The 27,285-nt window shown below is 48.5% G+C and overlaps 4 protein-coding genes across 20 annotated transcripts; 3 read left to right on the top strand and 1 right to left on the bottom strand.

Annotated features, from left to right (window-relative positions):
• The first annotated feature begins 9,672 nt into the window (after nucleotides 1-9,672).
• Nucleotides 9,673-11,125, top strand: LOC6903643 (glycine-rich cell wall structural protein 1.0). The gene is made up of 2 exons (XM_002136795.3): nucleotides 9,673-9,827; nucleotides 9,911-11,125. The coding sequence occupies exons 1-2, from the start codon at nucleotides 9,822-9,824 to the stop codon at nucleotides 10,916-10,918; spliced, it is 1,014 nt and encodes a 337-aa protein (XP_002136831.2). The 5' UTR covers nucleotides 9,673-9,821; the 3' UTR covers nucleotides 10,919-11,125.
• Nucleotides 11,126-11,883: 758 nt separating this feature from the next.
• LOC6903642 (ral GTPase-activating protein subunit beta) lies at nucleotides 11,884-21,723 on the bottom strand. 17 transcript variants are annotated; one of them, XM_015179502.2, is made up of 17 exons: nucleotides 21,087-21,723; nucleotides 20,786-21,005; nucleotides 20,644-20,673; nucleotides 20,151-20,549; nucleotides 19,811-20,071; nucleotides 18,991-19,614; nucleotides 17,426-17,710; nucleotides 17,112-17,252; nucleotides 16,495-17,038; nucleotides 16,190-16,431; nucleotides 15,810-16,001; nucleotides 15,453-15,593; nucleotides 14,905-14,922; nucleotides 13,940-14,494; nucleotides 13,258-13,844; nucleotides 12,296-13,188; nucleotides 11,884-12,230 (listed from the first exon to the last, which is right to left on the bottom strand). In XM_015179502.2, exons 1-17 carry the CDS (start codon nucleotides 21,276-21,278, stop codon nucleotides 12,116-12,118), a joined length of 5,439 nt encoding a protein of 1,812 aa, XP_015034988.2. In that variant the 5' UTR covers nucleotides 21,279-21,723; the 3' UTR covers nucleotides 11,884-12,115. The 17 variants fall into 17 exon arrangements, with proteins under 17 accessions (XP_015034988.2, XP_015034986.2, XP_033238815.1 ...); XM_015179500.2 differs by lacking the exon at nucleotides 14,905-14,922 and having other exon boundaries at nucleotides 13,940-14,548; XM_033382924.1 differs by lacking the exon at nucleotides 14,905-14,922 and having other exon boundaries at nucleotides 13,940-14,539.
• A 463-nt stretch (nucleotides 21,724-22,186) lies between these two features.
• On the top strand, nucleotides 22,187-23,009 carry LOC6903641 (uncharacterized). Its single transcript, XM_002136793.3, has 2 exons — nucleotides 22,187-22,550; nucleotides 22,641-23,009. Exons 1-2 carry the CDS (start codon nucleotides 22,278-22,280, stop codon nucleotides 22,923-22,925), a joined length of 558 nt encoding a protein of 185 aa, XP_002136829.3. The 5' UTR covers nucleotides 22,187-22,277; the 3' UTR covers nucleotides 22,926-23,009.
• Nucleotides 23,010-24,869: 1,860 nt separating this feature from the next.
• Nucleotides 24,870-26,490, top strand: LOC6903644 (glycine-rich protein DOT1). Its single transcript, XM_002136792.3, has 2 exons — nucleotides 24,870-25,082; nucleotides 25,178-26,490. Exons 1-2 carry the CDS (start codon nucleotides 25,077-25,079, stop codon nucleotides 26,312-26,314), a joined length of 1,143 nt encoding a protein of 380 aa, XP_002136828.2. The 5' UTR covers nucleotides 24,870-25,076; the 3' UTR covers nucleotides 26,315-26,490.
• The last annotated feature ends 795 nt before the right edge of the window (nucleotides 26,491-27,285 follow it).

Here is a 27,285-nt window from a genome sequence, read left to right as displayed (position 1 = left end):
CAGTGGCCGATCCGGGCGAGGCATGTCTTTTCGTGATCGCGAGAGTCCAGCAATTTTGATGTCGTTCGACAGTCTGGGTCCTCGCGATCCTGGGACAGTTGGTCCTTCGCCGATCTGGCCCTATTTGTCTGAGATATAGCCTTCAGAAGATTTGGATTTGCATATCTTTGAGATACTGGTTTCTTCTGTAAGCTATATCTCGGCAAAGCAGTGGCCGATCCGGGCGAGGCATGTCTTTTCGTGATCGCGAGAGTCCAGCAATTTTGATGTCGTTCGACAGTCTGGGTCCTCGCGATCCTGGGACAGTTGGTCCTTCGCCGATCTGGCCCTATTTGTCTGAGATATAGCCTTCAGAAGATTTGGATTTGCATATCTTTGAGATACTGGTTTCTTCTGTAAGCTATATCTCGGCAAAGCAGTGGCCGATCCGGGCGAGGCATGTCTTTTCGTGATCGCGAGAGTCCAGCAATTTTGATGTCGTTCGACAGTCTGGGCCCTCGCGATCCTGGGACAGTTGGTCCTTCGCCGATCTGGCCCTATTTGTCTGAGATATAGCCTTCAGAAGTTTTGGATTTGCATATCTTTGAAATACTGTTTTTTTCTATGCGCTATATCTCGGCAAAGCAGTGGCCGATCCGGGCGAGGCATGTCTTTTCGTGATCGCGAGAGTCCTGCAAATCGACTGAAATCAGAAAAACGGACATCAATTTTTTCACGATTTTCGCAAAAAATCATGATGGTTACATCATTAAATTTTCAAAAAATCGGCCTCATTTTCGAAGTCGACATTTTGACGCCGTTCGACAGTCTGGGTCCTCGCGATCCTGGGACAGTTGGTCCTTCGCCGATCTGGCCCTATTTGTCTGAGATATAGCCTTCAGAAGATTTGGATTTGCATATCTTTGAGATACTGGTTTCTTCTGTAAGCTATATCTCGGCAAAGCAGTGGCCGATCCGGGCGAGGCATGTCTTTTCGTGATCGCGAGAGTCCAGCAATTTTGATGTCGTTCGACAGTCTGGGTCCTCGCGATCCTGGGACAGTTGGTCCTTCGCCGATCTGGCCCTATTTGTCTGAGATATAGCCTTCAGAAGATTTGGATTTGCATATCTTTGAAATACTGTTTTTTTCTATGCGCTATATCTCGGCAAAGCAGTGGCCGATCCGGGCGAGGCATGTCTTTTCGTGATCGCGAGAGTCCAGCAATTTTGATGTCGTTCGACAGTCTGGGTCCTCGCGATCCTGGGACAGTTGGTCCTTCGCCGATCTGGCCCTATTTGTCTGAGATATAGCCTTCAGAAGATTTGGATTTGCATATCTTTGAGATACTGTTTTTTTCTATGCGCTATATCTCGGCAAAGCAGTGGCCGATCCGGGCGAGGCATGTCTTTTCGTGATCGCGAGAGTCCAGCAATTTTGATGTCGTTCGACAGTCTGGGTCCTCGCGATCCTGGGACAGTTGGTCCTTCGCCGATCTGGCCCTATTTGTCTGAGATATAGCCTTCAGAAGATTTGGATTTGCATATCTTTGAGATACTGGTTTCTTCTGTAAGCTATATCTCGGCAAAGCAGTGGCCGATCCGGGCGAGGCATGTCTTTTCGTGATCGCGAGAGTCCTGCAAATCGACTAAAATCAGAAAAACGGACATCAATTTTTTCACGATTTTCGCAAAAAATCATGATGGTTACATCATTAAATTTTCAAAAAATCGGCCTCATTTTCGAAGTCGACATTTTGACGCCGTTCGACAGTCTGGGTCCTCGCGATCCTGGGACAGTTGGACCTTCGCCGATCTGGCCCTATTTGTCTGAGATATAGCCTTCAAAAGATTTGGATTTGCATATCTTTGAGATACTGTTTTTTTCTATGCGCTATATCTCGGCAAAGCAGTGGCCGATCCGGGCGAGGCATGTCTTTTCGTGATCGCGAGAGTCCTGCAATTTTGACGCCGTTCGACAGTCTGGGTCCTCGCGATCCTGGGACAGTTGGTCCTTCGCCGATCTGGCCCTATTTGTCTGAGATATAGCCTTCAGAAGTTTTGGATTTGCATATCTTTGAAATACTGTTTTTTTCTATGCGCTATATCTCGGCAAAGCAGTGGCCGATCCGGGCGAGGCATGTCTTTTCGTGATCGCGAGAGTCCTGCAAATCGACTGAAATCAGAAAAACGGACATCAATTTTTTCACGATTTTCGCAAAAAATCATGATGGTTACATCATTAAATTTTCAAAAAATCGGCCTCATTTTCGAAGTCGACATTTTGACGCCGTTCGACAGTCTGGGTCCTCGCGATCCTGGGACAGTTGGTCCTTCGCCGATCTGGCCCTATTTGTCTGAGATATAGCCTTCAGAAGTTTTGGATTTGCATATCTTTGAGATACTGGTTTCTTCTGTAAGCTATATCTCGGCAAAGCAGTGGCCGATCCGGGCGAGGCATGTCTTTTCGTGATCGCGAGAGTCCTGCAAATCGACTGAAATCAGAAAAACGGACATCAATTTTTTCACGATTTTCGCAAAAAATCATGATGGTTACATCATTAAATTTTCAAAAAATCGGCCTCATTTTCGAAGTCGACATTTTGACGCCGTTCGACAGTCTGGGTCCTCGCGATCCTGGGACAGTTGGTCCTTCGCCGATCTGGCCCTATTTGTCTGAGATATAGCCTTCAGAAGATTTGGATTTGCATATCTTTGAGATACTGGTTTCTTCTGTAAGCTATATCTCGGCAAAGCAGTGGCCGATCCGGGCGAGGCATGTCTTTTCGTGATCGCGAGAGTCCTGCAAATCGACTGAAATCAGAAAAACGGACATCAATTTTTTCACGATTTTCGCAAAAAATCATGATGGTTACATCATTAAATTTTCAAAAAATCGGCCTCATTTTCGAAGTCGACATTTTGACGCCGTTCGACAGTCTGGGTCCTCGCGATCCTGGGACAGTTGGTCCTTCGCCGATCTGGCCCTATTTGTCTGAGATATAGCCTTCAGAAGATTTGGATTTGCATATCTTTGAAATACTGTTTTTTTCTATGCGCTATATCTCGGCAAAGCAGTGGCCGATCCGGGCGAAGCATGTCTTTTCGTGATCGCGAGAGTCCTGCAAATCGACTGAAATCAGAAAAACGGACATCAATTTTTTCACGATTTTCGCAAAAAATCATGATGGTTACATCATTAAATTTTCAAAAAATCGGCCTCATTTTCGAAGTCGACATTTTGACGCCGTTCGACAGTCTGGGTCCTCGCGATCCTGGGACAGTTGGTCCTTCGCCGATCTGGCCCTATTTGTCTGAGATATAGCCTTCAGAAGATTTGGATTTGCATATCTTTGAAATACTGTTTTTTTCTATGCGCTATATCTCGGCAAAGCAGTGGCCGATCCGGGCGAGGCATGTCTTTTCGTGATCGCGAGAGTCCAGCAATTTTGATGTCGTTCGACAGTCTGGGTCCTCGCGATCCTGGGACAGTTGGTCCTTCGCCGATCTGGCCCTATTTGTCTGAGATATAGCCTTCAGAAGATTTGGATTTGCATATCTTTGAAATACTGTTTTTTTCTATGCGCTATATCTCGGCAAAGCAGTGGCCGATCCGGGCGAGGCATGTCTTTTCGTGATCGCGAGAGTCCAGCAATTTTGATGTCGTTCGACAGTCTGGGTCCTCGCGATCCTGGGACAGTTGGTCCTTCGCCGATCTGGCCCTATTTGTCTGAGATATAGCCTTCAGAAGATTTGGATTTGCATATCTTTGAAATACTGTTTTTTTCTATGCGCTATATCTCGGCAAAGCAGTGGCCGATCCGGGCGAGGCATGTCTTTTCGTGATCGCGAGAGTCCTGCAAATCGACTGAAATCAGAAAAACGGACATCAATTTTTTCACGATTTTCGCAAAAAATCATGATGGTTACATCATTAAATTTTCAAAAAATCGGCCTCATTTTCGAAGTCGAGATTTTGACGCCGTTCGACAGTCTGGGCCCTCGCGATCCTGGGACAGTTTGTCCTTCGCCGATCTGGCCCTATTTGTCTGAGATATAGCCTTCAGAAGTTTTGGATTTGCATATCTTTGAAATACTGTTTTTTTCTATGCGCTATATCTCGGCAAAGCAGTGGCCGATCCGGGCGAGGCATGTCTTTTCGTGATCGCGAGAGTCCTGCAAATCGACTGAAATCAGAAAAACGGACATCAATTTTTTCACGATTTTCGCAAAAAATCATGATGGTTACATCATTAAATTTTCAAAAAATCGGCCTCATTTTCGAAGTCGAGATTTTGACGCCGTTCGACAGTCTGGGTCCTCGCGATCCTGGGACAGTTGGTCCTTCGCCGATCTGGCCCTATTTGTCTGAGATATAGCCTTCAGAAGATTTGGATTTGCATATCTTTGAGATACTGGTTTCTTCTGTAAGCTATATCTCGGCAAAGCAGTGGCCGATCCGGGCGAGGCATGTCTTTTCGTGATCGCGAGAGTCCAGCAATTTTGATGTCGTTCGACAGTCTGGGTCCTCGCGATCCTGGGACAGTTGGTCCTTCGCCGATCTGGCCCTATTTGTCTGAGATATAGCCTTCAGAAGATTTGGATTTGCATATCTTTGAAATACTGTTTTTTTCTATGCGCTATATCTCGGCAAAGCAGTGGCCGATCCGGGCGAGGCATGTCTTTTCGTGATCGCGAGAGTCCTGCAAATCGACTGAAATCAGAAAAACGGACATCAATTTTTTCACGATTTTCGCAAAAAATCATGATGGTTACATCATTAAATTTTCAAAAAATCGGCCTCATTTTCGAAGTCGAGATTTTGACGCCGTTCGACAGTCTGGGCCCTCGCGATCCTGGGACAGTTGGTCCTTCGCCGATCTGGCCCTATTTGTCTGAGATATAGCCTTCAGAAGATTTGGATTTGCATATCTTTGAGATACTGGTTTCTTCTGTAAGCTATATCTCGGCAAAGCAGTGGCCGATCCGGGCGAGGCATGTCTTTTCGTGATCGCGAGAGTCCTGCAAATCGACTGAAATCAGAAAAACGGACATCAATTTTTTCACGATTTTCGCAAAAAATCATGATGGTTACATCATTAAATTTTCAAAAAATCGGCCTCATTTTCGAAGTCGACATTTTGACGCCGTTCGACAGTCTGGGTCCTCGCGATCCTGGGACAGTTGGTCCTTCGCCGATCTGGCCCTATTTGTCTGAGATATAGCCTTCAGAAGATTTGGATTTGCATATCTTTGAGATACTGGTTTCTTCTGTAAGCTATATCTCGGCAAAGCAGTGGCCGATCCGGGCGAGGCATGTCTTTTCGTGATCGCGAGAGTCCAGCAATTTTGATGTCGTTCGACAGTCTGGGTCCTCGCGATCCTGGGACAGTTGGTCCTTCGCCGATCTGGCCCTATTTGTCTGAGATATAGCCTTCAGAAGATTTGGATTTGCATATCTTTGAAATACTGTTTTTTTCTATGCGCTATATCTCGGCAAAGCAGTGGCCGATCCGGGCGAGGCATGTCTTTTCGTGATCGCGAGAGTCCTGCAAATCGACTGAAATCAGAAAAACGGACATCAATTTTTTCACGATTTTCGCAAAAAATCATGATGGTTACATCATTAAATTTTCAAAAAATCGGCCTCATTTTCGAAGTCGACATTTTGACGCCGTTCGACAGTCTGGGCCCTCGCGATCCTGGGACAGTTGGTCCTTCGCCGATCTGGCCCTATTTGTCTGAGATATAGCCTTCAGAAGATTTGGATTTGCATATCTTTGAGATACTGTTTTTTTCTATGCGCTATATCTCGGCAAAGCAGTGGCCGATCCGGGCGAGGCATGTCTTTTCGTGATCGCGAGAGTCCTGCAAATCGACTGAAATCAGAAAAACGGACATCAATTTTTTCACGATTTTCGCAAAAAATCATGATGGTTACATCATTAAATTTTCAAAAAATCGGCCTCATTTTCGAAGTCGACATTTTGACGCCGTTCGACAGTCTGGGTCCTCGCGATCCTGGGACAGTTGGTCCTTCGCCGATCTGGCCCTATTTGTCTGAGATATAGCCTTCAGAAGATTTGGATTTGCATATCTTTGAGATACTGGTTTCTTCTGTAAGCTATATCTCGGCAAAGCAGTGGCCGATCCGGGCGAGGCATGTCTTTTCGTGATCGCGAGAGTCCAGCAATTTTGATGTCGTTCGACAGTCTGGGTCCTCGCGATCCTGGGACAGTTGGTCCTTCGCCGATCTGGCCCTATTTGTCTGAGATATAGCCTTCAGAAGATTTGGATTTGCATATCTTTGAAATACTGTTTTTTTCTATGCGCTATATCTCGGCAAAGCAGTGGCCGATCCGGGCGAGGCATGTCTTTTCGTGATCGCGAGAGTCCTGCAAATCGACTGAAATCAGAAAAACGGACATCAATTTTTTCACGATTTTCGCAAAAAATCATGATGGTTACATCATTAAATTTTCAAAAAATCGGCCTCATTTTCGAAGTCGACATTTTGACGCCGTTCGACAGTCTGGGTCCTCGCGATCCTGGGACAGTTGGTCCTTCGCCGATCTGGCCCTATTTGTCTGAGATATAGCCTTCAGAAGATTTGGATTTGCATATCTTTGAGATACTGGTTTCTTTTGTAAGCTATATCTCGGCAAAGCAGTGGCCGATCCGGGCGAGGCATGTCTTTTCGTGATCGCGAGAGTCCTGCCATTCGACTGCCATCAGAAAAAAGGACATCTCTTTTTTCACGATTTTCGTCGAGATTTCGATGCCGTTCGAAAGTCTGGACCCTCGCGATCCTGGGACGATCCTTCGCAGCGTAACAGTCCTTAAACCTAAGAAACAGGTCGACAAGAAATGCTTGTACGTGGACGCCAACAACAATGCGGAGAAAAAAGAGGAGGATATTGGATCCGATCTGCAATCGGAGAACAATATTATTAAGACATGCATATGCAAGCGTCCAGCGAAGGACCTCGAGTGTGGTAGCTGCCACCAGTACTTGTATGGACGCGTTGCCACAATATGCGAGAAGCATGCAGCTGTAAGTTCTTGCCTATATTTTCCTTAGGTTGATTATGTTCTAACACCCCATGTGCCCACAGGAAGCTTACCTAATGGACTTTCGCCAGTGTCCCTACTGTTTGGCGAGCGCCAAAGTAATCAAGGAATATAAAAATACTGGGACTCAGATCCGTCAGATTGAGGACACCATACTATCCGATAGTGATACTCGTCACCAGCAGAATCAATTTACATTCAAAAATGTATACATATCTAGCAGTCAACTTAACGTGTGGAAAATACATCTGTATTCAATTAATTAATGTGTGTTTTTTTTCGGGGTAGAAGACTTTCTTTGTATTAATGTATGTAAAATAGCATCGGACACCCATGAACCCACAAGCCAGGCTTCATATTTTCATGCGACTTAAGGTGACGGAAAAGGGAACATGGCCTAGCTGGGTAAAGCAGCAACGGGAGCAATAGAGCACCCCAACCAAGTGGATTACCGCCAAGTATGTGCATTTAATTGAAGTTTACAATTTGTATGCCCTTCTTTTTACAGAACAACTATAAACGCCTAGATCAAATGCCTTTGACGGCAGGATGAGATCAGCAGAAGCATGGTCAACTGGCTGACACTGGCTTGGGGGCTTCCAGATAAGTCACACCGTGTTATTCTATATGTATATTATGTACAGTTTGGGTGCTTCTTTTAACCGATCTACCATCTCAATTACAGTGCGGCTTTAACGCGTAGATTGTAGAGGCATCGCCCCATTCAAATGAGCAGAAGAATGCTTGGCACCGAAAGTAATTCAATCACTTAATAGGTCAGCACACTTTGAAATTGATTTTCAAGGGCTCAATAGCACCACGTACATCCTCCGGACACATTGGTAAGTCGTCCTAACTCCTCGCTTTATATTCCATTTGACTCTGTTTCTGGTTATTTTCTTATATCCTGTGCTGCAGTTTTCTCAACCACTTGCAAATCCATTGAATGGATTAATTTCTGCTTCTACCTCTTGGATATCCGCATTTTGGTGCTCCTGGTGCGCTCATCCGGTCAGAACTTACGGCAGTGTGACGCGTGGATAGGAGACCGACAAGAGGCCACAAGTGGGAGTTGCGGAAAGAGAACCAGTCAACGGAAATGTGACGCTGCAGCGTTGAACCCTATGAATCTCCAGGTCGTGGCCACTATGAATGGTCGCCTTCGTTCGTAGAGATTCAACCTTTTGAAGAATGAACACTAGATAATATTTTGACTGGAATTCGTCTTTGCGCCATTTATATGATACAAATACCAGTAAGGAATTTGGTCAAAAGACATTTAAATAGACACATTTAAATATATGTATATGACAAACGCTGTTGCATAAGGTGAGTCAAGCCTCTGCGCTGACCGGCCCGTGGGCCATTGATCAGCCAAAGTATTTGCACACACCACGTCAAATCATCCTCATTATAATCACTCCGATTTCCATTCAGATACCTGGCTGGGGCTGGCCTGCCCCAACACTAGCGATGCTTTGTAACCGGCATTCGAAACAGCTTTAACGCAGAAACAACAAGGTGCTAAAATGCCGATCGCTTTAAAAGTTGTGTGCTGTTATTGCTGCCTTTGATGGTCTTCAGATGAAGCTGAAACCGAACCCGAACTCGAACCCGCCATGAAAAACGACCAGGTAACGGGTCATCAGCAAATCGAGGAGAAGAGCCAAAGAGACTACTGGGTCTGAGGGCATGACAAGGTCTGGTCTGGTCTGGGTCTGGAGTCGGGGTAACATGCGCAACAACGCGCATTAAATAATTTATACAAAAATGCACACAAAATTAACAAATTTCAAATTATGTTGCATGATATAATAATCCGGCTGACGACTCGACTCCGGTCCGGTGCCAATTCGTTTGTTTCCCAGAGAGCGCTAGAGATTGGGCCAATCGACACAAATGTATGTATGCCTAAGCATACGAAGAGCTGTTGCAATCCGAGCGACCCAAGAGGCAGATGAAGATCCGATCCGATCCGATCCGACTTGATGGTCGTTAGCCTACCAGAGCCAACGAAGCGCCCAAATCGATAATCGTATGCAAAGAGCCGGTCAGTCGCGGTTGCGGTCTCCGCCACCGTCGTCGTCACCGTCACCGTCGACGTCGCGTCGGCTTGATATTGGGATATGCTATGGGGGGCCGCCTTTGCCCTGCTTGACCCACGAAGCCAGCCCTCCGATCGGTCACCCTATGCTGGTGTTATCTTCTTGTAGTTTTTGTTATTTGTTTGCTTGTCCGCCGGCGTTGTTAGTGTTGCATATTATTTGGCCATTGAAGAAATAGATGAAGACGACGGCACTGGTAAAGGGTGTCTTATCGACAAGCAATGTTATTATTAACCTCTCGTTGGTGTGCACAGAGTGGTGTGCACCAGTGCAGAAAGCTTACAGCTTTCATTGAGTAAACGAGAGCGAACACAACACCCTGTATGAATGGAGGAGGGCCTCCCATTCAGATGCGTGCGTGTGCTCAAAAATCTCATGTGAGTTGCAAGAGCAGCAGAGCAGCCTACGACGGCAGCTGACGTCACACATCTCTCCATCGCCGTCGCCGTCGCCATCGCCATCGCCGTCTCTCGCGGGTTGCGTCGACTCTAACGGGAGTGGGCAATGTGGGCAATGGGAAGCCCATATCCGATCTATGTATAAAAGCTTCGGGAAGCTCGAAGCTGGCATCATTCACTTCCCGGGAACAGCCCGACGCGCACAGGTGTTCCTTCCACACCCCGCACACACAAATAGAGAATCTCGGACGGAGTCAACGGTTTAGCTAACATGAAGGTGAGTGGATCACTAGCCGGAATTTGGATAACGAACTAAACGGATATATACTAAACGGAACGGTTACTCTATCTGACGGTTAGGTCTTTATCTGTCTCTTGGCCACGGTCTGTGCCTGCAATGCCACCTTCCTGTCGTTACTAGGCGGTGGCGGAGGAGGAGGCGGCGGTGGCGGTGGAGGAAGTAAGACCACATACAATGTCATTGCCACGCCCAGCTCAGGAGGAGGTCATGGCGGCGGAGGTGGTGGCGGCGGCGGTGGTGGTGGTGGCGGACATGGATATGCTCATAGCCATGGCTATTCCCATGGAGGAGGTGGCGGAGGCGGAGGCTCAGCCCAGATCATCAAGGTCATTCTGCAAGAGGGCCAAGGCTACAGCAATGCTGGCGGATCAGCTGGCGGCATCGCGGCTAGTGGACACAGCTATGGACATGGCTATGCCAGCGGCCATGGTCACGGCCACAGCCACGGCTCCTACGGCGGTCAGCAGGAACAGATCTTTAAAGTTATCGAGCAAGCCCCGGCTCCAATCCCAGTCTCATCTCCAGTTGCCTACCATGCAGTAAGCGGCGGCGGCGGCGGCAGTGGCTACTCCTATGGCCAGGGTCACTCGTCCCACTCCTATGGACAGTCCTACGCTTCTGGACATGGCTATGGCGGCTCCTCCTCCTACGATGTGCAGCAGTTTAATGCCATCCTGCCACAGATTCTCCAGCTGGTGTTGCAAGAGGACGCCTTCGGTAGTGGCGGCGGCGGCTCAGCCGATTTGGGTGCCATTAACGGGCAGCTGATCAATGCTTTCGGCAGCAAGGGCAATGCCATCATCATGAAGGCCGATCAGGCCCAGGGCGCCTTCTTCAAGAGCGGCCACGTTGTGCAGCGCGGGACTCTGAAGGTGATGCGTGTCCAGGACAATCAGCAGCAACAGGTTCAGTCTGGTGCAGCTGCTAGTGGCTGGAGCAATGGTGGTTCCTCCCATGGGGGTGGCGGCTGGAGCAGCGGTGGTTCTGCTCCCAGCAGTGGCTGGAGCAGTGGTGGCTCCGTTGCCAGCAGCGGCTGGAGCAGCGGTGGCCCCCCTTCTGCCTGGTAGCTGCCTCTCTCTACCGGCTTAGTTAGCTAGACCAAATTAGTTATTTTTTTCTATCAACTATCTATTATATTTTTTTTCATAGGCTAGTAGAAAAACAAAAACAATCATAAAAAGAAAACTCCCATGGCCCAATGGGCCTCTTCATTGTTAAATTAAATTATTTGTTAATAAATAAATACGAAAAATCAACGAAATGCAAAACAAAAGGAAGATCTGTAACTTGTTGTGGGGGCTCCCCTCCCCACAATTCAAATGATTTCTTATATCATTATATCACGACTTTCATTGGTCAATGATGGCCCTCAGCCCCAGCCCCAGCCCCAGCAACAGTTTGAATTGATTAACCGGCGAAGGCGTTACAAACTGTGGTCCCAACTGTGTGTTCAATACCGAGCCCAATTCCAAAGAGGGGAAGTTTCCACGCAGGTCTACGACTGTGAAATGGCACCGTGAGATGCCTCACGACCTTCCAAACAAACACGTGTAGGTTCAGCTTGAAGTACTTACTTTGTGAAGGCAAGAAGCACCACTAATTGACATCCATTTGATAGGATCACTCACTCAGAAATCTACATACTATACATGGCCCTTATTGGTCTCCGACATAACTTAAGGATGTCACACATTCATTTCATTCCTATTAAAACCATTACTCATCATTTTAGTGCGTAAGTATAACGATTCTATTGATTTATAAAACGATTTACATGCATCATACATCTTCAAACGTCTGTACATACCATTCACATCCAAATGTTTCGTTTTTGTTTTACTTTCACTTCGCTTACGATGCGATCTTCTCATCTGTGTGTCACACAGCCGTGGGCCAAATTGATTTCGGATGTTTGACCCACTTATTTTGTTTCCTCTTCACAGATGAAAAAAGGTTGCCCAAGACATGAATGGTTGCGCGAATGATTATGATCTGTTGATCGTTTCAAATAGATCTGTACTAGTTTTAAATACTTTTCAAAAGTACAATAATTCGATTTATTAGTAAAAAAAAGTAGTAATACACATTAGAATATCTACAAGAGTCCGTCCATAAATGCTCGGACTCTCGCAGTGAGTCCCATACCGATTGCCTTTAGCTGGTTGGTAGGTTTTAGTTAAGCACACGATAATACAGGCATGGACAAGCCATTTTGGTGGTGGTGTTAATCCTAGGTTAGTAAATACTTGTGATGTTAATGCCGGCTAAATTGCACGCTGGAACAGATGGGCCAACAGCTCGGCCTCGCTCAAGTCCATTTTGTACTTCTGGACAATGTCCTGCACCTTCAATCGCCGTCGCACATGCGGCGGTTGGTAGCTGCAACAGACAGTTATAATTCGATTCATTTAATTGCATTTCAAGACATTGTCACTCAATCTTACTTATCATTGTCCAGTCGCCGTCGTCGGGATATGTTTAGGGCCGTCTGACGTACCAGATTGCCAACGACGCGCCGACTCAGCACCATGCCATCGACTAGGGGCGTGGCAAAGCTCATGCGACCGGGTGGACCCTGCAGTTTGACCCTTAATAGTCCCGACAGAAGCGAGTGCACGAAGATCACATGACAGTCGGCGGCCCTGGGTTGCTGGAGCGAGTGCAGCTCCTCGCCGGTGCGGGTGTAGGCAAGAAGATCCTCGAGCGGGAAGTTCAGATAGTCCTCGTAGCTCTCCAGCCACACCAGGAAGATCTTGGCAGGCGCCTGAGCGAGCAGCGTCGGCTTGGTTACGTTCCCTTTGCGTCGCGTTGGCGGCACAGGCTCCTTTTGCGTGCGACCGGTACCGGTACCGGTGCCGGTGGCCGTTTCCAATTCTAAGCTGAGATTCCGCGGCTTGGACTTGGCTGGACCAGTTCCCGTATCCGACTCACAACGTGCCCACACATTGCTTGATCCGATCTGATCACTGTTGGCTATGCTGGCGCCATCGCTGATGTCGCTGTTGTAGCGCAGATTCCAAGTGGTCGGCACAACGAAAGCAATCTCCGACGAGACATCCGCCCAGTAGAGCACACGCTGCGATCCATTATAATTGAGCTCGCTGGGTACATTGGATTTAAGCTGCAGCTGCTGCTGCAGCTGATGCTGCTGATGCTGCTCCTCTGGCGTTCCCTTCAGCGACCAGGAGTTGTGGGCAAAGCCCGTCCAGCCAGAGTGATCGGCCACCAGCACCGGCCAGCCAAGGGTTTGCAGCATGCCGGCAAAGTGCGGATCGTAGGTTAGGGAGGGCTCCTCCACCATATTGCCAATTATTTGCTGGGCACTTGTCTGACCCGTCTGAATATTACCAATGAAATAAATCGTTTAAACGGTCATTAATTAATGGAAATTTAGATTGTCTCCCACCTTTACATAGAACACATAGACGGTATCATGGGTGCGAGCACTGAGCTTATCCAGCCTGTCCAGATCGGCGGCAAATGCTGTCGACTTGGTGTCCAGCACAATGAGGGGCCGCTGAGGCGGTGTTCCCAGCGACTCCGCTGGATTGTGTGGATTGCGCGTCTCGAATGTGAGGAATCCAAAATGAGATAGGAAAAGCCGTGCGGCATGGAACTCTTGGCACACCAACGGCGGCACGCACTCTTGCGAATGCGACAGACTGTCCACACTGTTGTCGGCCTCCGCCCAGGCCAGCTTCTCGTGGATGCTCTGGTTCTCGAGGATCAATTCCAGCTCCCTGATGCTCGCGGATCCATACTGCTCGCGAATCTGCTCGATAGTGGGTATGGAATAGTCGGCCACGCAGGGCTGCACCTTGTCAACGCCGTCGGGGAAGTTCTTCTGCTCGCACTCGGGTCTCTGGCTATTATCGTTCATAGGAATGGGCCGACCAGGATTGACGGCGTGGTACTTGATGCCCGACTTACTGCGTGGAAGATGACGCAGCTGCATAGTCCAGGCATGTCGTCCAAATGGTCCACGTATCAGCACTGTCAAAACGGACATAGATATGTACAGAATTTGAATAAAGAGGCTTGCTTCGGGTAATTTCATGCCGCTTGGACTTGAAGGAGTAAGCACTTACGTGTCACTGTTGGCTGCGGGTCCTGATCGTTGCCCAGCGGCTCCTCGAGCAGGGCCAATATGGTCGAGTTCTCCGTCACAAAATACTTGAACTTGGCAATTGCCTGCTCGGTGCTGGCCGCCGCCGCCGGCACCATCGAGTTGCAGTGCTTCATCAGTGCCAGCTCATCGAGCAGGGAGGATATGGACTCGGGGCCGCACTCGCTTGGGAAATAGCCGACCTGTTCGAGTATGATTGTGAGCAGATTCTCGGCAGCGTCTCGCACCCTCATGGAGGCCGGTTTCAGCTCCTTCTCATCCTTAAACTTGGGTATATCGCCGCTTTTGCTCTGGCTCTTGGTGCCAGATATGCCCAGCTCAACCACCTCCAGAACTGTCTGCAGGCAGTCCTTATCCTGCAGCAGATACGGATGCTGCATCAGCCATGCTGCGGTGCACTGGAAGGCAGCCACAATCGTGCTGTGCAGATCCTTGCTGTGGGCCGGCGGCGGCCTCGAGCACTGATAACATATGTAGTCACAGATCCACTTGACGGCCCGCTTGCACTCTAGAGCGTCTGAGGAGATTATCGTTAGATTCTGACTAGCTTCGTATATTTTCACTAATGTGTCTAAGGTGGGTGTGGGTGATGTGGTGTTGTGTGGTTCAGGTGGGTTCAGGTGTTTTTTAATGTTATATACATTGTTTTTTGTGTGTGGTGGTTTGTGGTGTTTGGGTGTCCCGCAGGAGATACAAACGAAATATATAGAAAAAAACGAATTGCGATTATCGATTGTGGATGAGTTTTTCGGTTTCGGTCGGTTGCGAGATGGAATTGGGTAAAGGGTTTTGGGTATTGGGTATAGGGTTTTGGGTATTGGGTATTGGGTAGGTAGGGTTAGATGGCGCATCGAAAAAAAACGAAAGAAAGAAAGAAAGACAGAAAAAGTGGCGTTAGTTAGGTTTGTTAGCTTTTCAATCAATTACCATTTGTAAACTTCCTGGCTGCGGCATAGAAATCACAAAAGCAAAAGTTGGCACAGGCACAGTCAGGGGTTAAGGTGGTTAAGGTTGGGGTTCGGGTTAAAGCAGGTTAGCGGGTAGCGGGTACGGGGTAGCGAGCGGTGGTTTTACAGTTAAGATACGAGGTAGACAAGAGTACGCACATACGATATAATCCGACACCCAAGGTACAACAAATAAAAGACGACAGAAAACAACGACATTAACACCAGAAAAGGAAGAGTAGCCACGGCTGGTCCGCGACTTCGAATCCCCTTGCAAATTCATTCAAGATCCAATGCTATAAATAACCTAATTACAAGTAAGCCCTGGCCTAGCGGATCGGATAGCCCTGACAATGGAATAGTAACAATGTATATCAATATATAATCCTTACAGTCTGCCGATTGGCCCGAGAGAATAGTTGTTGGACGGAAATATAGTTTTTCTCAGATAGAATATTATGCCTTTGCAAGGGAATGAGTACACCAAAACCATCATGCACACTTAATTAGAGAGGAGGAGCACACTACCTGTTTCCCGTATGTGGAGCCTGGCCAAGCCGGACAACAGCTCGAGGGCCGCCAGTGAGACATTTAAGTCCGTTTTCCACGACGAGATGAGCCGATGGCAGACCAAATACGTGGCACGCACGAACAAGGCATGGGCATTATCTGAAAGATTCGGTTTAATATTTGTAGTAAATGTAGTGTGAACATCAGAGTAACATATATGTACATATGTAGATATTGTAGATATGATGAGCACTTGATGATCGATAAAACAAAAATTACGAGTATTTCAAGGAACAAAGCCTGACTAACATCAGATTGGATCCCCTTGACTTCACAGAACCGAACGAACACAAAAAACAATATAAATCTCTTTACCATATGTGGTCACGCCCTCCAGCTCTTGGCCAAACTCGAATGACATGTCATCGGAGATGGTCAAACTTGGATAATCGTGGGCTGAGGCCGTGTCGCGTATGGAGCCCGAGCCAGCTCCCATGGTGGCCGTCGTTTGGGCCCCCAAGCTGGCCGTGCCGGTGCTGACCAGCGAAGCGGAACGCTCCGAGCAACCTGTTCGTGATGTTCGTCACCACAGCCAGCGGCAAAAAATCAACACAAAAAGATCACGAAAAATGCAAAAAAAAATACAAATAAAAACAACAAATTGGCAATTAAATAAAAAAAATTTTAAAAATCAAATCCAGAGTTAATTGCTGATCCAGATGCAGATCGAGATGCCCTTCAGTCCGCAACCTTACCCGAGCTGAGGAGATTGGCCTCATGGTGCTGGTGCTGGTGCTGGGCACCGCCGGAGTTGTGCAGATGAGTGGCGCCAGAGCCGCCGCCGCCCAGATCGGTCTCCTCGAAGGTGACGGCGTCCTGGACGCACAACAGCAGGCCGCCCAGCAGCATGTGTGTGTTCTGGGCATCTGTCTCCACCTGCAGAGCGTTCATCAGAATGTTCATAAGTCGCGACTTGAGCTGGATGAACGTGAACATCCTAAAAGAGAAGAACAGAAAAGGATAAAAGGGATGGGACTCCTTTGTTTGCCATTTCACCTACTTCTCGTTCGTCTCACTGGACAGATCTCGAATGGGCAGTGCCTGGTAGTGAAGGGGCAGCACCATTATCGACAGCAGTATGTTGATGGCCGAGCGCCGCAGCTCCGTCCGGTTGAATGCCATTGACTGCGTTTTCAGCTTCAGATCCTTGTCGGGCAGCACAATCTCTAGGGCAGCTATGAAGCCCGGCAGCAGGACATTGATCCCATCCAGGTCCAGGCGAAAGAGATCACCCGAATGCAGCAGAATGCTGGCCAGCGTCTCGTCGCACTCCTTCGACTCGGTGATCTTCAGGCACTGCTGGAGGGCCATATAGAAGCGGGCCAAATAGACCGGCAGTATCTCTTCGCCGGTTTTCTTCGCACAGAATATCTTGCAAAGTGTACCAATGGCCTCGGCCCTGCCCGACTCGTACTTATCGATGGTCAGCGTGGGTGGCAGCGAGGCCGGATCGTTCAGAGAGTTGGGCTGGGATAGCGATATTGAACCCTTGCGGTGCTCCATTATCATCGACGATGGCCGCTTACTGGCTTCGCATGCCTGTTCTGTGTGCGAGACGGAAAATGGTTAAGATATCTAGCAGCAACTCATCCAGCAGCTGCCGCTGGGTCCACTTACTCTTGCGGTTCTGCCGCCAGGTATCTCCACCTATGTGCGCTGCCTCGAACAGCCACTCGTGGAATACGTGGAGAATGCTGTTACACTTGGGCCGCGCCACCGCCAGCTCAACGCCAGCTCCCATCGATGTCAGCGGCAGAGCTACAACGCAAAACAGAGCAACAGGGGCGGCAGAGGCGGCAGTGCAGAGGGCGATAGAGAAAGAAAGGGACAGATTGAGAGAGAGAGGGAAGGAGAGAGGGGTAAAGAAAGGTAGGGGAAAACATCTGTGTTAGATTGTTTCGGAAGCGACAAATGTTTCGCACAACACTTACAGTTGATGCTGCTGCTCGCCGAGGGCGGACCCGATGTCGATGTTGGCGTTGTGGGTGCCGCAGCCGCAGCTGGAGCCGGTGCCTGGCCACCAGAACCGGAGCCAGTGCCAGCGCCAGTGGCAGTGGTAATGCCACTGCCAGGGGCAGCGGCAACACCACCCGTGCCTTGGACGGGGCCAGCGCTCGTCGAGCCGCTGCTGTGGATGTAGCTGCTGCTGCTGCTGCTGCCGATCGCATTGCGTGCACCGCCCCCCGTGAGGCCGATAAGCGAGGTTTTGCTCAAGCCTGCACAAAGCATTCGTGTGTGTTGGTTGTTGGTTGGAATGTGCGTGTTGGGCAGAGAGCAGTGGAGTAGAGTAGAGCAGAGCAAGTGTGAGAAATTAGTAGTAGCGAGGCAGAGTCATAGTCGGAGAGGAGAGGATTCATTGGAGATATGAACATAGACTGTCCGATGCCACAGCCAGTGGCACACATGCAACGTGGTTGGCATTAATTGTGGGCGTACAATAGATAAATTACAATGCATATTATGCCTGGTCTGGCCTGGCCTGTGAATCTGATGCGATGCGATGTGATGTGATGGCGGCAGTGTACTCAATGGCAGTTGGAAAATGGAAACAGTTACTCTTCCACTCAGCCATTCCCAAACACATCCCATCCCATCCCATCCACTCCACATCCAGTCGCGCTCCGAGCAATTACACACAGATTATTCCACTCATGCTACGGAACAAATTATACAAAAACTTAAATGCAAAACGTGCATGAGGTGCGCGGCGCGCGGTGCTCTGTGCTCGGTGTGCCCTGAGGCAAGGTGCTCTCGTGTCATCGTCGAGCTGAGCAGAAGCTGAAGCTGAAACATGAACTGATCTGGGAGCTAATGGCGAATACATTAATGGAGGATTAACTCAACAATCTAGGCAAGCAAACACACATATCAAATCAACGCAAAGCAAGTTAAAGGCACGAGAAATTAAAATTTCTTCGGTGAACCGAAGCACCAAATACCCTGGCAGACCAGTATTACATATTATATATTGATATATGCATCCAGTTAAACCATTGAGTTCTTGCTAATGAAGACATCATATAGATTGATATTCTAGAAAATCGTTATTATAGATTATTAGGAGTCCCTGAATATTATGGATTACCGAGCCATCGGTTGCACGAAATATTCTGGACTATACAATAATATTTAATCCTAAATACAATCTGTTTGATCGTTAACGTTTCTTTGAATACAAAAATATAAGAACGGATAGTGGATACATCACATTTCCATGTAACTACATCAGGATCGCGATTCGGACAGAAAAAAAGATTTAATTTGGTATGCATAAAGTCCTCCAGCATTGGAAAAGATTGATTAATACAGAACGATCTCTTTTTAATTTCTGACTTAACAATCCCATCGAATAATCCGATAACTCGATTGTGGAGACCAAGCATGGATGTCTTACAACTCAATATCAAATCCATAGACTTTGTAATACTTTCTGCCAAGCTACTGCTATAAAAACATTTAGTACAACATTCTAAGGGATCTAAAGACGAGTTCGCACCCTTCTGCTGCGTTATGGTGGGCGCCACGCTAAAACTCTTGGCCAATCGTCGCTGTAGCGGAGGTGTGGGCGTGCTGGAGACACCCGTCGATGGCAGGCTAGCCTCAGTCGTGCTAAAGGATATGCTGCCGACGACTCCGGCCGAATGGCTACCACCAGCGCTGGTGCTTCCAACGGCAGAGGCCCCCATCGAGTGTCCCAAATTACTGGCAACTAAGGCAGCGGTCGACGTAGGCGAGGCTCCGCTCTGGGAGAGTGATAGCTGCTGCTGCTGGTGGTGCTGCTGATGCTGCTGATGGTGACTGTGATGACCCATGATGGCATTCAGAGCAGAGCTGGCCGAGTTGCTCATGAAATTGTCGCGCAGGAAGCTGCCAGCGCCATGTAAATGCAAGTGCGGATAGTGTAGATGATGGTGGTGATGCATATGCTGATGCTGGAGCTGGAGCTGCAGTTGTTGCGCGGCGGAGCCCTGCTGCTGGCTATTTGCCGATATATTCGATGCGCTGCTCGAGTGGATGAACTGCTGCAGCGTGGAGGAGGTGGCCTCGTTCAGCGAGTGCCGTATTTCCATTAGATTCGTCACGACACTATCCGTTTGATGTGGCGGCGGCTGATAAACGCCTACTCAAACAGCGGTTTTCGATTTTCGTTTTAGATACAAGTTTTTTGGGTTAGATAAGCAAGAGATGAACAAACGAACAAGAAAGAAAGAGAGAGAGAAAGATAGAGAAATACTGGGCTGCTAGCCTACCACAAAACTATTTGCTACTGAAGCCTATCGATGGGAGAAGTCGGTGAAGTTCGGCTCGGATCTTACCCAGAAACGCATCAACCTGGCTGGAGATGCCCTTCATCGCATTGAGAAAGATCTGCGGCAGCATCTGCAGACACGGATGCTGGTGCGTCTCGGCCCCCTTCTCGTGGGTGAGTGCCCACTGCACGAAGTGCGACGATTTGCTGATGATGTGCGGCGAGCAGAGCGCCGTGGGATTGCCGATCATACGCAAGAAGCGATACCATGTCTGGGCCACACAATCGTTTGACATGCCAAGGGGTATCAGCTGGCCATCCTCGTCGGCTGTGGATTGCAGAGAGAGCTACATTAGTATATTGCCAGAGAAGACGAAGACCTTTCCCCACCAATGAGCGCCACAAACCATTTTTGAGCTGGGGAAACGCTGGTCCGTAGCTGAACTCGAGAAGTCGCGACGTCAGGGCCAAGTTGACACGATTCCACTGATCGACAAGGGCCACGCGATGCCGCCACATGGAGCACGACTCCTGCAGCGTCTTCCACATCGAAGGCGACGGGAAACTGCGCACGCAGGCCAGAAGCCACACTTCGAAGAGCACGGAGAGCACACGCTCGCACAGCTGATCCCCCACATCGTCCTTGACGGTGGGCGGCGCCAGTAGAATCTCGTTAATGGCCAAAAGGAAGAGCAGCAATGTGTCCCAAGTCTGACGATCCATTTGCTGCGAAATCTGCGCAGTCTGCTGCAGAGTACGCAGTACCCGATGACAGAGCACCGCCTGCCGCTTGATGGTGTCGGCACCTGGAAATGGGCAGCAAAAGGAATGCATTAGTCACGTCCAGTATCCATCCTCTAAGGCGGCATCGAATGCAGTGTACGTAAAAGAGCAACCTACCAAGCGTGGTTTGGTATAGAAATGGCAAGACTTGAAATTTAGATGGGGATTAATACATAAGACTGTGGAGTGGACATTTTAAAGGCAATGGCGGCAATAGACAGCGGATCGGGTGGCCTGATCGCGGCAACGATGTACTTACTTTCGCCCTGGCGCGGAACAAACAGATTGTGGAAATGGTTGATTATCTGGCGGGCATACAAATTGGCATCCTCGCATATGGGCTTCGGCACACTGATGCGCGGCTGTGGATGCAACGCAGTGAGCCACTCGCAGTAGACATTTACGCAGTCCTTGATGGTCTCGTGCTCTTGCAAGGGCAACGACAGCCCAAAGCAGATCACATCCATGCACCATTTCACCTGTAGAGCGGAAGGCGAGAGTGTGAGATTCACTGGCAGATCCAAGTGCCCGAGCTCGAACAATGGACAACTGATACTCACCTCCTCATCCTTGACCAAATGACTAGGCTCGGCATTCTGAGTGATGCCCAGATTGGTGCCCAGCTGCTTAACCACCGACACGACCACTTCCCGTCCAGCCGAGGCTGGAAACTTGTTCAGCACGCTGAAGCATTGCGCCCCGCAGCTGTTGGCTGTAATCTGGGCCGACAGCGAGGCCCATTCAGAGTACATTTCAGAGTACCGTACCCTTCTGCGTGTGGTCCAGTGGAGGTTTTTCGGCGGCTCGGCTCCAATTAGCGATTTTCTTTTCACGTTCTTCTGGCTGTTCTTCTTTTTGTGTGTTTCTCTTTTCCGCTCACTCGAATTTCACTTTGTTGACGTCAACAACATCAAGAGCATTGGAGCAGGTGCGCCATGTTGGCGGTGTTACAAATGTTTCTGTGGCTGTTCCTCCTGCTGCTACCGTGCCCAGACATGGTGCATCTCAAAACAGCCTATGATATGATTGTTGATTACTTTTTCACTTGTGCCTGCCTATTAGAACGACATTTGGCATTAATTTTGCAATTCCATTTCCCCTAACAAAATTTCACACCGTGAAAAAGAGAGCAGAGCCGAACAGCTGTGTGGGCTTGGTTTCAGTGCTGTGTAACGGCAGAAAACATCTTTAAAAATATCAACAACAAAACGGAGACGAGACAGCGAAACAAACATGTTTTAGCTATAAAATGTAATATGCACAAACATTGAGTTGGGTTTTTGGAATAGCCAAAACCAAAGCCAAGTGAATCGAGGAAGCATCGTTTGAATTTGCATAAATTTGCATGCGTTTTGGCGGATTTGCTGGCTGAACCAAAAAGCATAATGGGGCGTGAACAATAGCTCATAAATAAAGTTTAGCCAAAATAAAAAAAAACAACACAAGCTCCCAAAACAATTTGGAAGCAAAAAAGACAATCAATTGGCACACCGAACCGAGGGCATGGCGCCTTCGCACGTTCTGTTCTGTTGAAAAGAATTCATCAATGGGCATGTCGCGGAGGCAGTGCGGAAATCCCGCAATAGGTGTCGCTGCTCACGCGTCACTGACAGCACCTGTTGAGCCGAAACGAATCGAATCGACAGGAACAAGTTCTCATTGTTCTAGCATTTGAAAGGCGTTTTATTTCATTCGTAAATAAGTTATGATGCTGCCTCGCATTGTTCGTCAAAGCAAGCCACCAATGACCAATGCGGGGTAGTATCCACTATACACTAATAATGGCAATGATAATGGCACCTCTCAAGTATCTTACTTATGTATACGATTTAAAATTAGCATATCGCCTTACGAAGATATTGTTGTGTTGTAGTTGTAGCTGTCTCTGGTTATGTTCTTTGCCGGTTTTATTACTCTACTTTCGAGCGATGCGACAAGGTTCTGACCGCTATATAAGATCTCGGTATCTGCCAAAAAAATCAACACAAATCATCCACCAATCAGCCAAACATCTCAACATGAAGGTGAGTGCGCATCCCCATTGCCTCAGGATCTTGGAGCCTCTACCCTTACACCGACATGCAACCCGATTAAACCTCTTCTCTCCTTTTCAGTTCTTCATTGCTTGCCTCCTGTTCGCCGCCTGCCTGGCCCTGTCCCAGAGCAGTGTCATCCATGGAGCTGCTTACGCCCCAGTGGCTACCGTGCCACTGGTTCGCACCGTCCCGGTGGTGCGCACCATACCGGTCGTCCGTCATGTTCCAGTGGTGCGTACAGTGCCCGTTGTCCGTCATGTGCCCGTCTACGAGAACGTGGCCGTTCCTTCCGTCGTCCGTGTAGGGCATGCCGCCGTCTACGATGCTCCCCTGGCCTACGGTGGCTGGCTGAAACAGAAATAAGTGCAGTGCCACCCGCTTCTACTCGACCGCTAACTTAACTTAACCGACTTGTCTTTTTTTGTCTATTAATAAATTATAATACATCGAAAAATTGTATGATATGATATCAACGAAATCAAATGGGCTTCTAGTCATCAAAGTATGCATATGCTTCATGGCGGTCTTAGAGTTTAGAATATATATAATGTTGTTTACTACTAATCAATACGAGTACATACATACATATATGAGCCGATACACCCTCTCGTGATCTCACCCATTTCATCTTTTGCCCAAGGATTCATATTTTTCAAGCTATACTAATGCCGAAAAATTATTATTAGGAGTCCCAATGAAGTGCAAGTAGAATATCAAACTACCCTGAGGGAATGCTGATGATTGACGCCTCCCCACTCATAAATCGCCTAGATTTTGGAGAGCGAGAAGAGCGTTTCGTATTTGCTAATGAAGCCATGACCCATTTCCCTGACCTGGTAGACGATCATTCTGGAATTATCTTAATCGAATGTTACCTCTAGGCAAAAGGTTGATTCTGTAGACGAAAAAACCTGGATGGCTCTTCAATCTCATTGAAAATACTGGCGTATGTGTGGTGATAGATAGATGGAGAGATAATCACATATTTCATAATTTAAATAAGGAACGAACTCTGATTCAAACTCCATCCATTTTGCGTACATATTGTATATCTAGACATTAGCTAAAAATAGTACCTATTGTAGTCCAATAAAAACACACTTAACATTTATCCAATCCATAATTATATAATCTTTCCTGTCTTTATCTTTATCCCATCTCCATTCATTCCAGACGTTGCTTAATCAATTTATTATTCATTTATGGGGCAGTCTAAATTCTGGAGACACTGGAATTTTGCAGTTTTCGGTTTCTGCATTTTTATATTGGGTGTGGAATGCGTCTCTACCGAGGCAGTCCAGTCTTTTTAATTTCTGTCTGGGAGGCTCAACAGTGGCCCATTGAGCAATACAAACTAGAGGCTGATATTCGATGATCTTGTTGTTTTTTGTTATGGTTGTCGCTGTCGTTTTATGATCATTCGATAGACAATGATGCGTTTTACACGCCTGAGAAGAAGCCACTTGCATAATCATAGTAATGGGCCGGCGTTGGCTGGCTGGCTAGTTGACAACGGATTTCGGATAGATTTAAATTCACCTTGAAATAGCCAATGATTGTGGATGGGGTAGTCTTGGATTGGATTGGGCTTGTGCTTGGGCTGTGGCCCATTGGGTTGCACTGGGTTGGGTTGGGTTGGGTTCGTTTTAGTTAATGGCTCAAAATCGGACAGACAGCGAGCCGCCTTATGAGGCAAGCGCTATGGCTGTGGCTGTGGATGTTGCTGTGGCTCTGGCTATGCAAATGACAAAACGAAATATGAAAGCCACATGCTGTCGATGCCGCCCGCCTTGTCTTAAGGCAATGCCTTATCACCATCAGTGCGGCTCGTCTCAGTTCGGCTCGGTTCGGTTCATTTTCATGCTAATTGTGGGAGCCGCTGCTTACGGAATTTCGGAAATGCATATTTCGCCTAACGTAACGTAAGGCTTTACGAAATTCGAGGCTGGAAACTGGAAAGAAATCGGAACCGAATCCAACGAAACCGATATCGGAATGGGAAATGGAAATTAAGAGTATTATGAAGATGAAGAACCCGAGGCCAAAAACTGGGTGCGGCTTAGTGAAAATGAAAGCCATCTATCGATGACTTCTTTCTCCAACGCAACATCCATTCGCTACTTGAGTTTTGCATCATCTCAGCATGATTATGATATGATATGTATGTATGCCCATGATGATGATTTGATTCCAATCGCGATGATGACGAACCGTTGGAAATGTTAATGAAATGCCTTTGTTTGGGTCTGGGTCTCTTGGTCTGGGCATGGGCTTGGGCTTGGGCCTGGGATGCGTCGGATCGTGTTATATGCTGTTTTGTTGCGTTGCTAATTTGAATTGTGGGACTTCATTATGATCGCTTACATCGTATGGCCGGATCGGATCATCGTATAAAAGAGTCGTGATGCTTTCGGTCTGACATCAGTCGTCTCTGAAGAGCATCACCACTCAAGGCGTTAGGAACCTTTCGGTACTGGTATCGTTGTCATCGAATCAAGTGGAATAGTAGTTAACATGAAGGTGAGTCCGAGTCCGAGTTCCCCGCCCCCTGCACACACACGTCCTGGATAGCCACTTTATATCTACCCCCTTCTCCTCTCTGCTTCTCCCACCAGGTCTTCGTTTGTATGTGTGCTCTCTTTGCTGTGGCCAACGCCGGCTTCCTCGGTCTGCTCGGAGGTGGCGGTGGTGGCGGCGGTGGCGGTGGCGGCGGCGGTCTTAAGGCCGGCATCAGCTTGGGCGGCAGCAGCGGCGGTGGTGGCGGCGGCTATGGTGGCGGAGGCGGCTATGGTGGTGGCTACAACGGCGGCTCACATGGCGGACATGGCGGTCATGGTGGCGGTCCCGTCCAGGTGGTCAAGGTCATCCATCAGCAAGGCGGCTACTCTGGCGGCGGCTACTCCGGAGGCGGCGGCGGCGGTGGAGGCTATGCCGGCGGCTATGGCTATGAGCCCGCCCCACAGGTCTACAAAGTAAAGGTCATCTCCGAAGGCGGCAGCCATGGCCATGGTCCAGCCCCCGGACCAGTCTACGGTGCCCCAGAATCCGTCAAGGTGATCAAGCTATTGTCGGAGTCCGCTCCTCTGGTCAGCGGTCCATCTTTCGTTGGAGGCGGCGGCGGCGGCTCGTCGGGTGTTTCCCAGGTGATCAAGGTGGTGCACGAGAACCATGACGGTGGTGCTTCCTACGGCGGACATTCTGGCTCAATTCAGGGTGGACACGCCAAGGTTGTGCGCGTTATCCATGAGCATTCGGGCGGCTTTGGCGGAGGCCCAGCTTACGCTCCCATCGATGTTCCCGGACCAGCTCCGGTGTCTTCCTACCTGGCCCCTGTCCAGGAGGCTCCAGTTTATGCTCCCCCTGCACCCGCTCCAGTCTATGCTGCCCCTGCACCCGCTCCAGTTTATGCTGCTCCCGCTCCAGCTCCAGTGTATGCCTCCCCACCTCAAGTGAACTATGCTCCAGCTCCTGCCCCGGCTCCGGTATATTCTGCTCCCGCTCCAGCTCCAGTGTATGCCTCCCCACCTCAAGTGAACTATGCTCCAGCTCCTGCCCCGGCTCCGGTATATTCTGCTCCCGCTCCAGCTCCAGTGTATGCCTCCCCACCTCAGGTGTACAGTGCCCCCATCCAGGCACCTGCGCCGATCCTGAGCATCCCCCACCAAGCACCAGCCCCAGTGTTCGCGCCCGAGGAACAACTCCTGCCCGTGGGACATGCGCCCGCCCAGACCTACGGCCCACCAGCCTACTAAGACGCTTTCCCCCCACCTCCCCGTCGCCACACATCCCAGACTCGGGAAGACCTTCGACCTACTACTACTACCACTCTACCTCTATCGACTTTTCCTACACAACGCCATGAGTTAATTTAAGTCATTTTTTTACCCATTTTTTTTGCTAGAAAATACATAAATACCGAAAAGAAAAATTCCAATCCGCGGCCTACTCTCACTTTCAACAGCACAGCCACAAAGCGGGTCTGGCTGGCTGGCCTGGCTGTAAACTTGACCTTCCGATCGGGTTTCATTTCGGATGGGATGGGAGACTGTGCACACGCGCAGCAGTCGAAGCAGCGATTTCCATACAAATCTACCACACCGTGCAGCAAGATAGACATGATCGTTCGCTTAGGCATACGACACTTTCTCAGCAGTGCTTTCTCATGGTGAGCATCTCATGATTTCTCAAGGCAGCAGGAACTTCGAGCATTTGATACTCTTACAGGATGATCGTTCGCAATAAACTTCGGATATGGTATGCAAAACAAACTAAAATTTGCATTGCAATTTTCCAAACAAAAAGAAGTGGTTACTCTGATGTTTCCTCGAATGCAAAGCCTTGTCTACCTATGGAGGCTACATATTATATAAAAAGTAGTAGTCCGATGTTGATTAAATAACGTTTAGAATGGTTTTGAGATCCCTCAGATCTATTCCACAGAAACGACGACAGACTGACGAACGGTGGAGAACTTTGATAATACTTTCTGCATGTGTGTAAAAACAGCTATTGCCGAACGTTTGCTGATTGTTTCACAGGTGCAAGTTCGTATGTTTCTTCCATCTTTCTCGAACACTTCAGACAACCGTTTAGTAAAAGATTTACTCAACATATCATTATAGCATTTGCATATTGGGGGAGCCCCGAAATCTTGCCTTAAGCTCTCTCTCCATGCGGCAGTGTACGGCGAGAAAATAAGACATTTTGTTTTAAGAGGGGCTTA

Source organism: Drosophila pseudoobscura, chromosome X, assembly GCF_009870125.1.
Source record: "Drosophila pseudoobscura strain MV-25-SWS-2005 chromosome X, UCI_Dpse_MV25, whole genome shotgun sequence".
NCBI lineage: Eukaryota > Metazoa > Arthropoda > Insecta > Diptera > Drosophilidae > Drosophila > Drosophila pseudoobscura.
The sequence above is the reverse complement of the archived record's forward strand: the minus strand, read 5'-3'. Positions and strand labels throughout refer to the sequence as shown.

Excerpts from the sequence above, each read along its gene's own strand:
- LOC6903642 (XM_015179500.2), bottom strand. The coding sequence starts at position 21,278 with ATGTACTCTGAATGGGCCTCGCTGTCGGCCCAGATTACAGCCAACAGC. Across the intron at positions 20,674-20,785 it reads TGTTCCGCGCCAGGGCGAAA|TCTTGCCATTTCTATACCAA; the intron begins GTAAGTACATCG and ends CTAAATTTCAAG. Across the intron at positions 17,253-17,425 it reads GGCGAGCAGCAGCATCAACT|CTCTGCCGCTGACATCGATG; the intron begins GTAAGTGTTGTG and ends TTTGCGTTGTAG.
- LOC6903641 (XM_002136793.3), top strand. The coding sequence starts at position 22,278 with ATGCGGGGTAGTATCCACTATACACTAATAATGGCAATGATAATGGCA. Across the intron at positions 22,551-22,640 it reads CCAAACATCTCAACATGAAG|TTCTTCATTGCTTGCCTCCT; the intron begins GTGAGTGCGCAT and ends TCTCCTTTTCAG.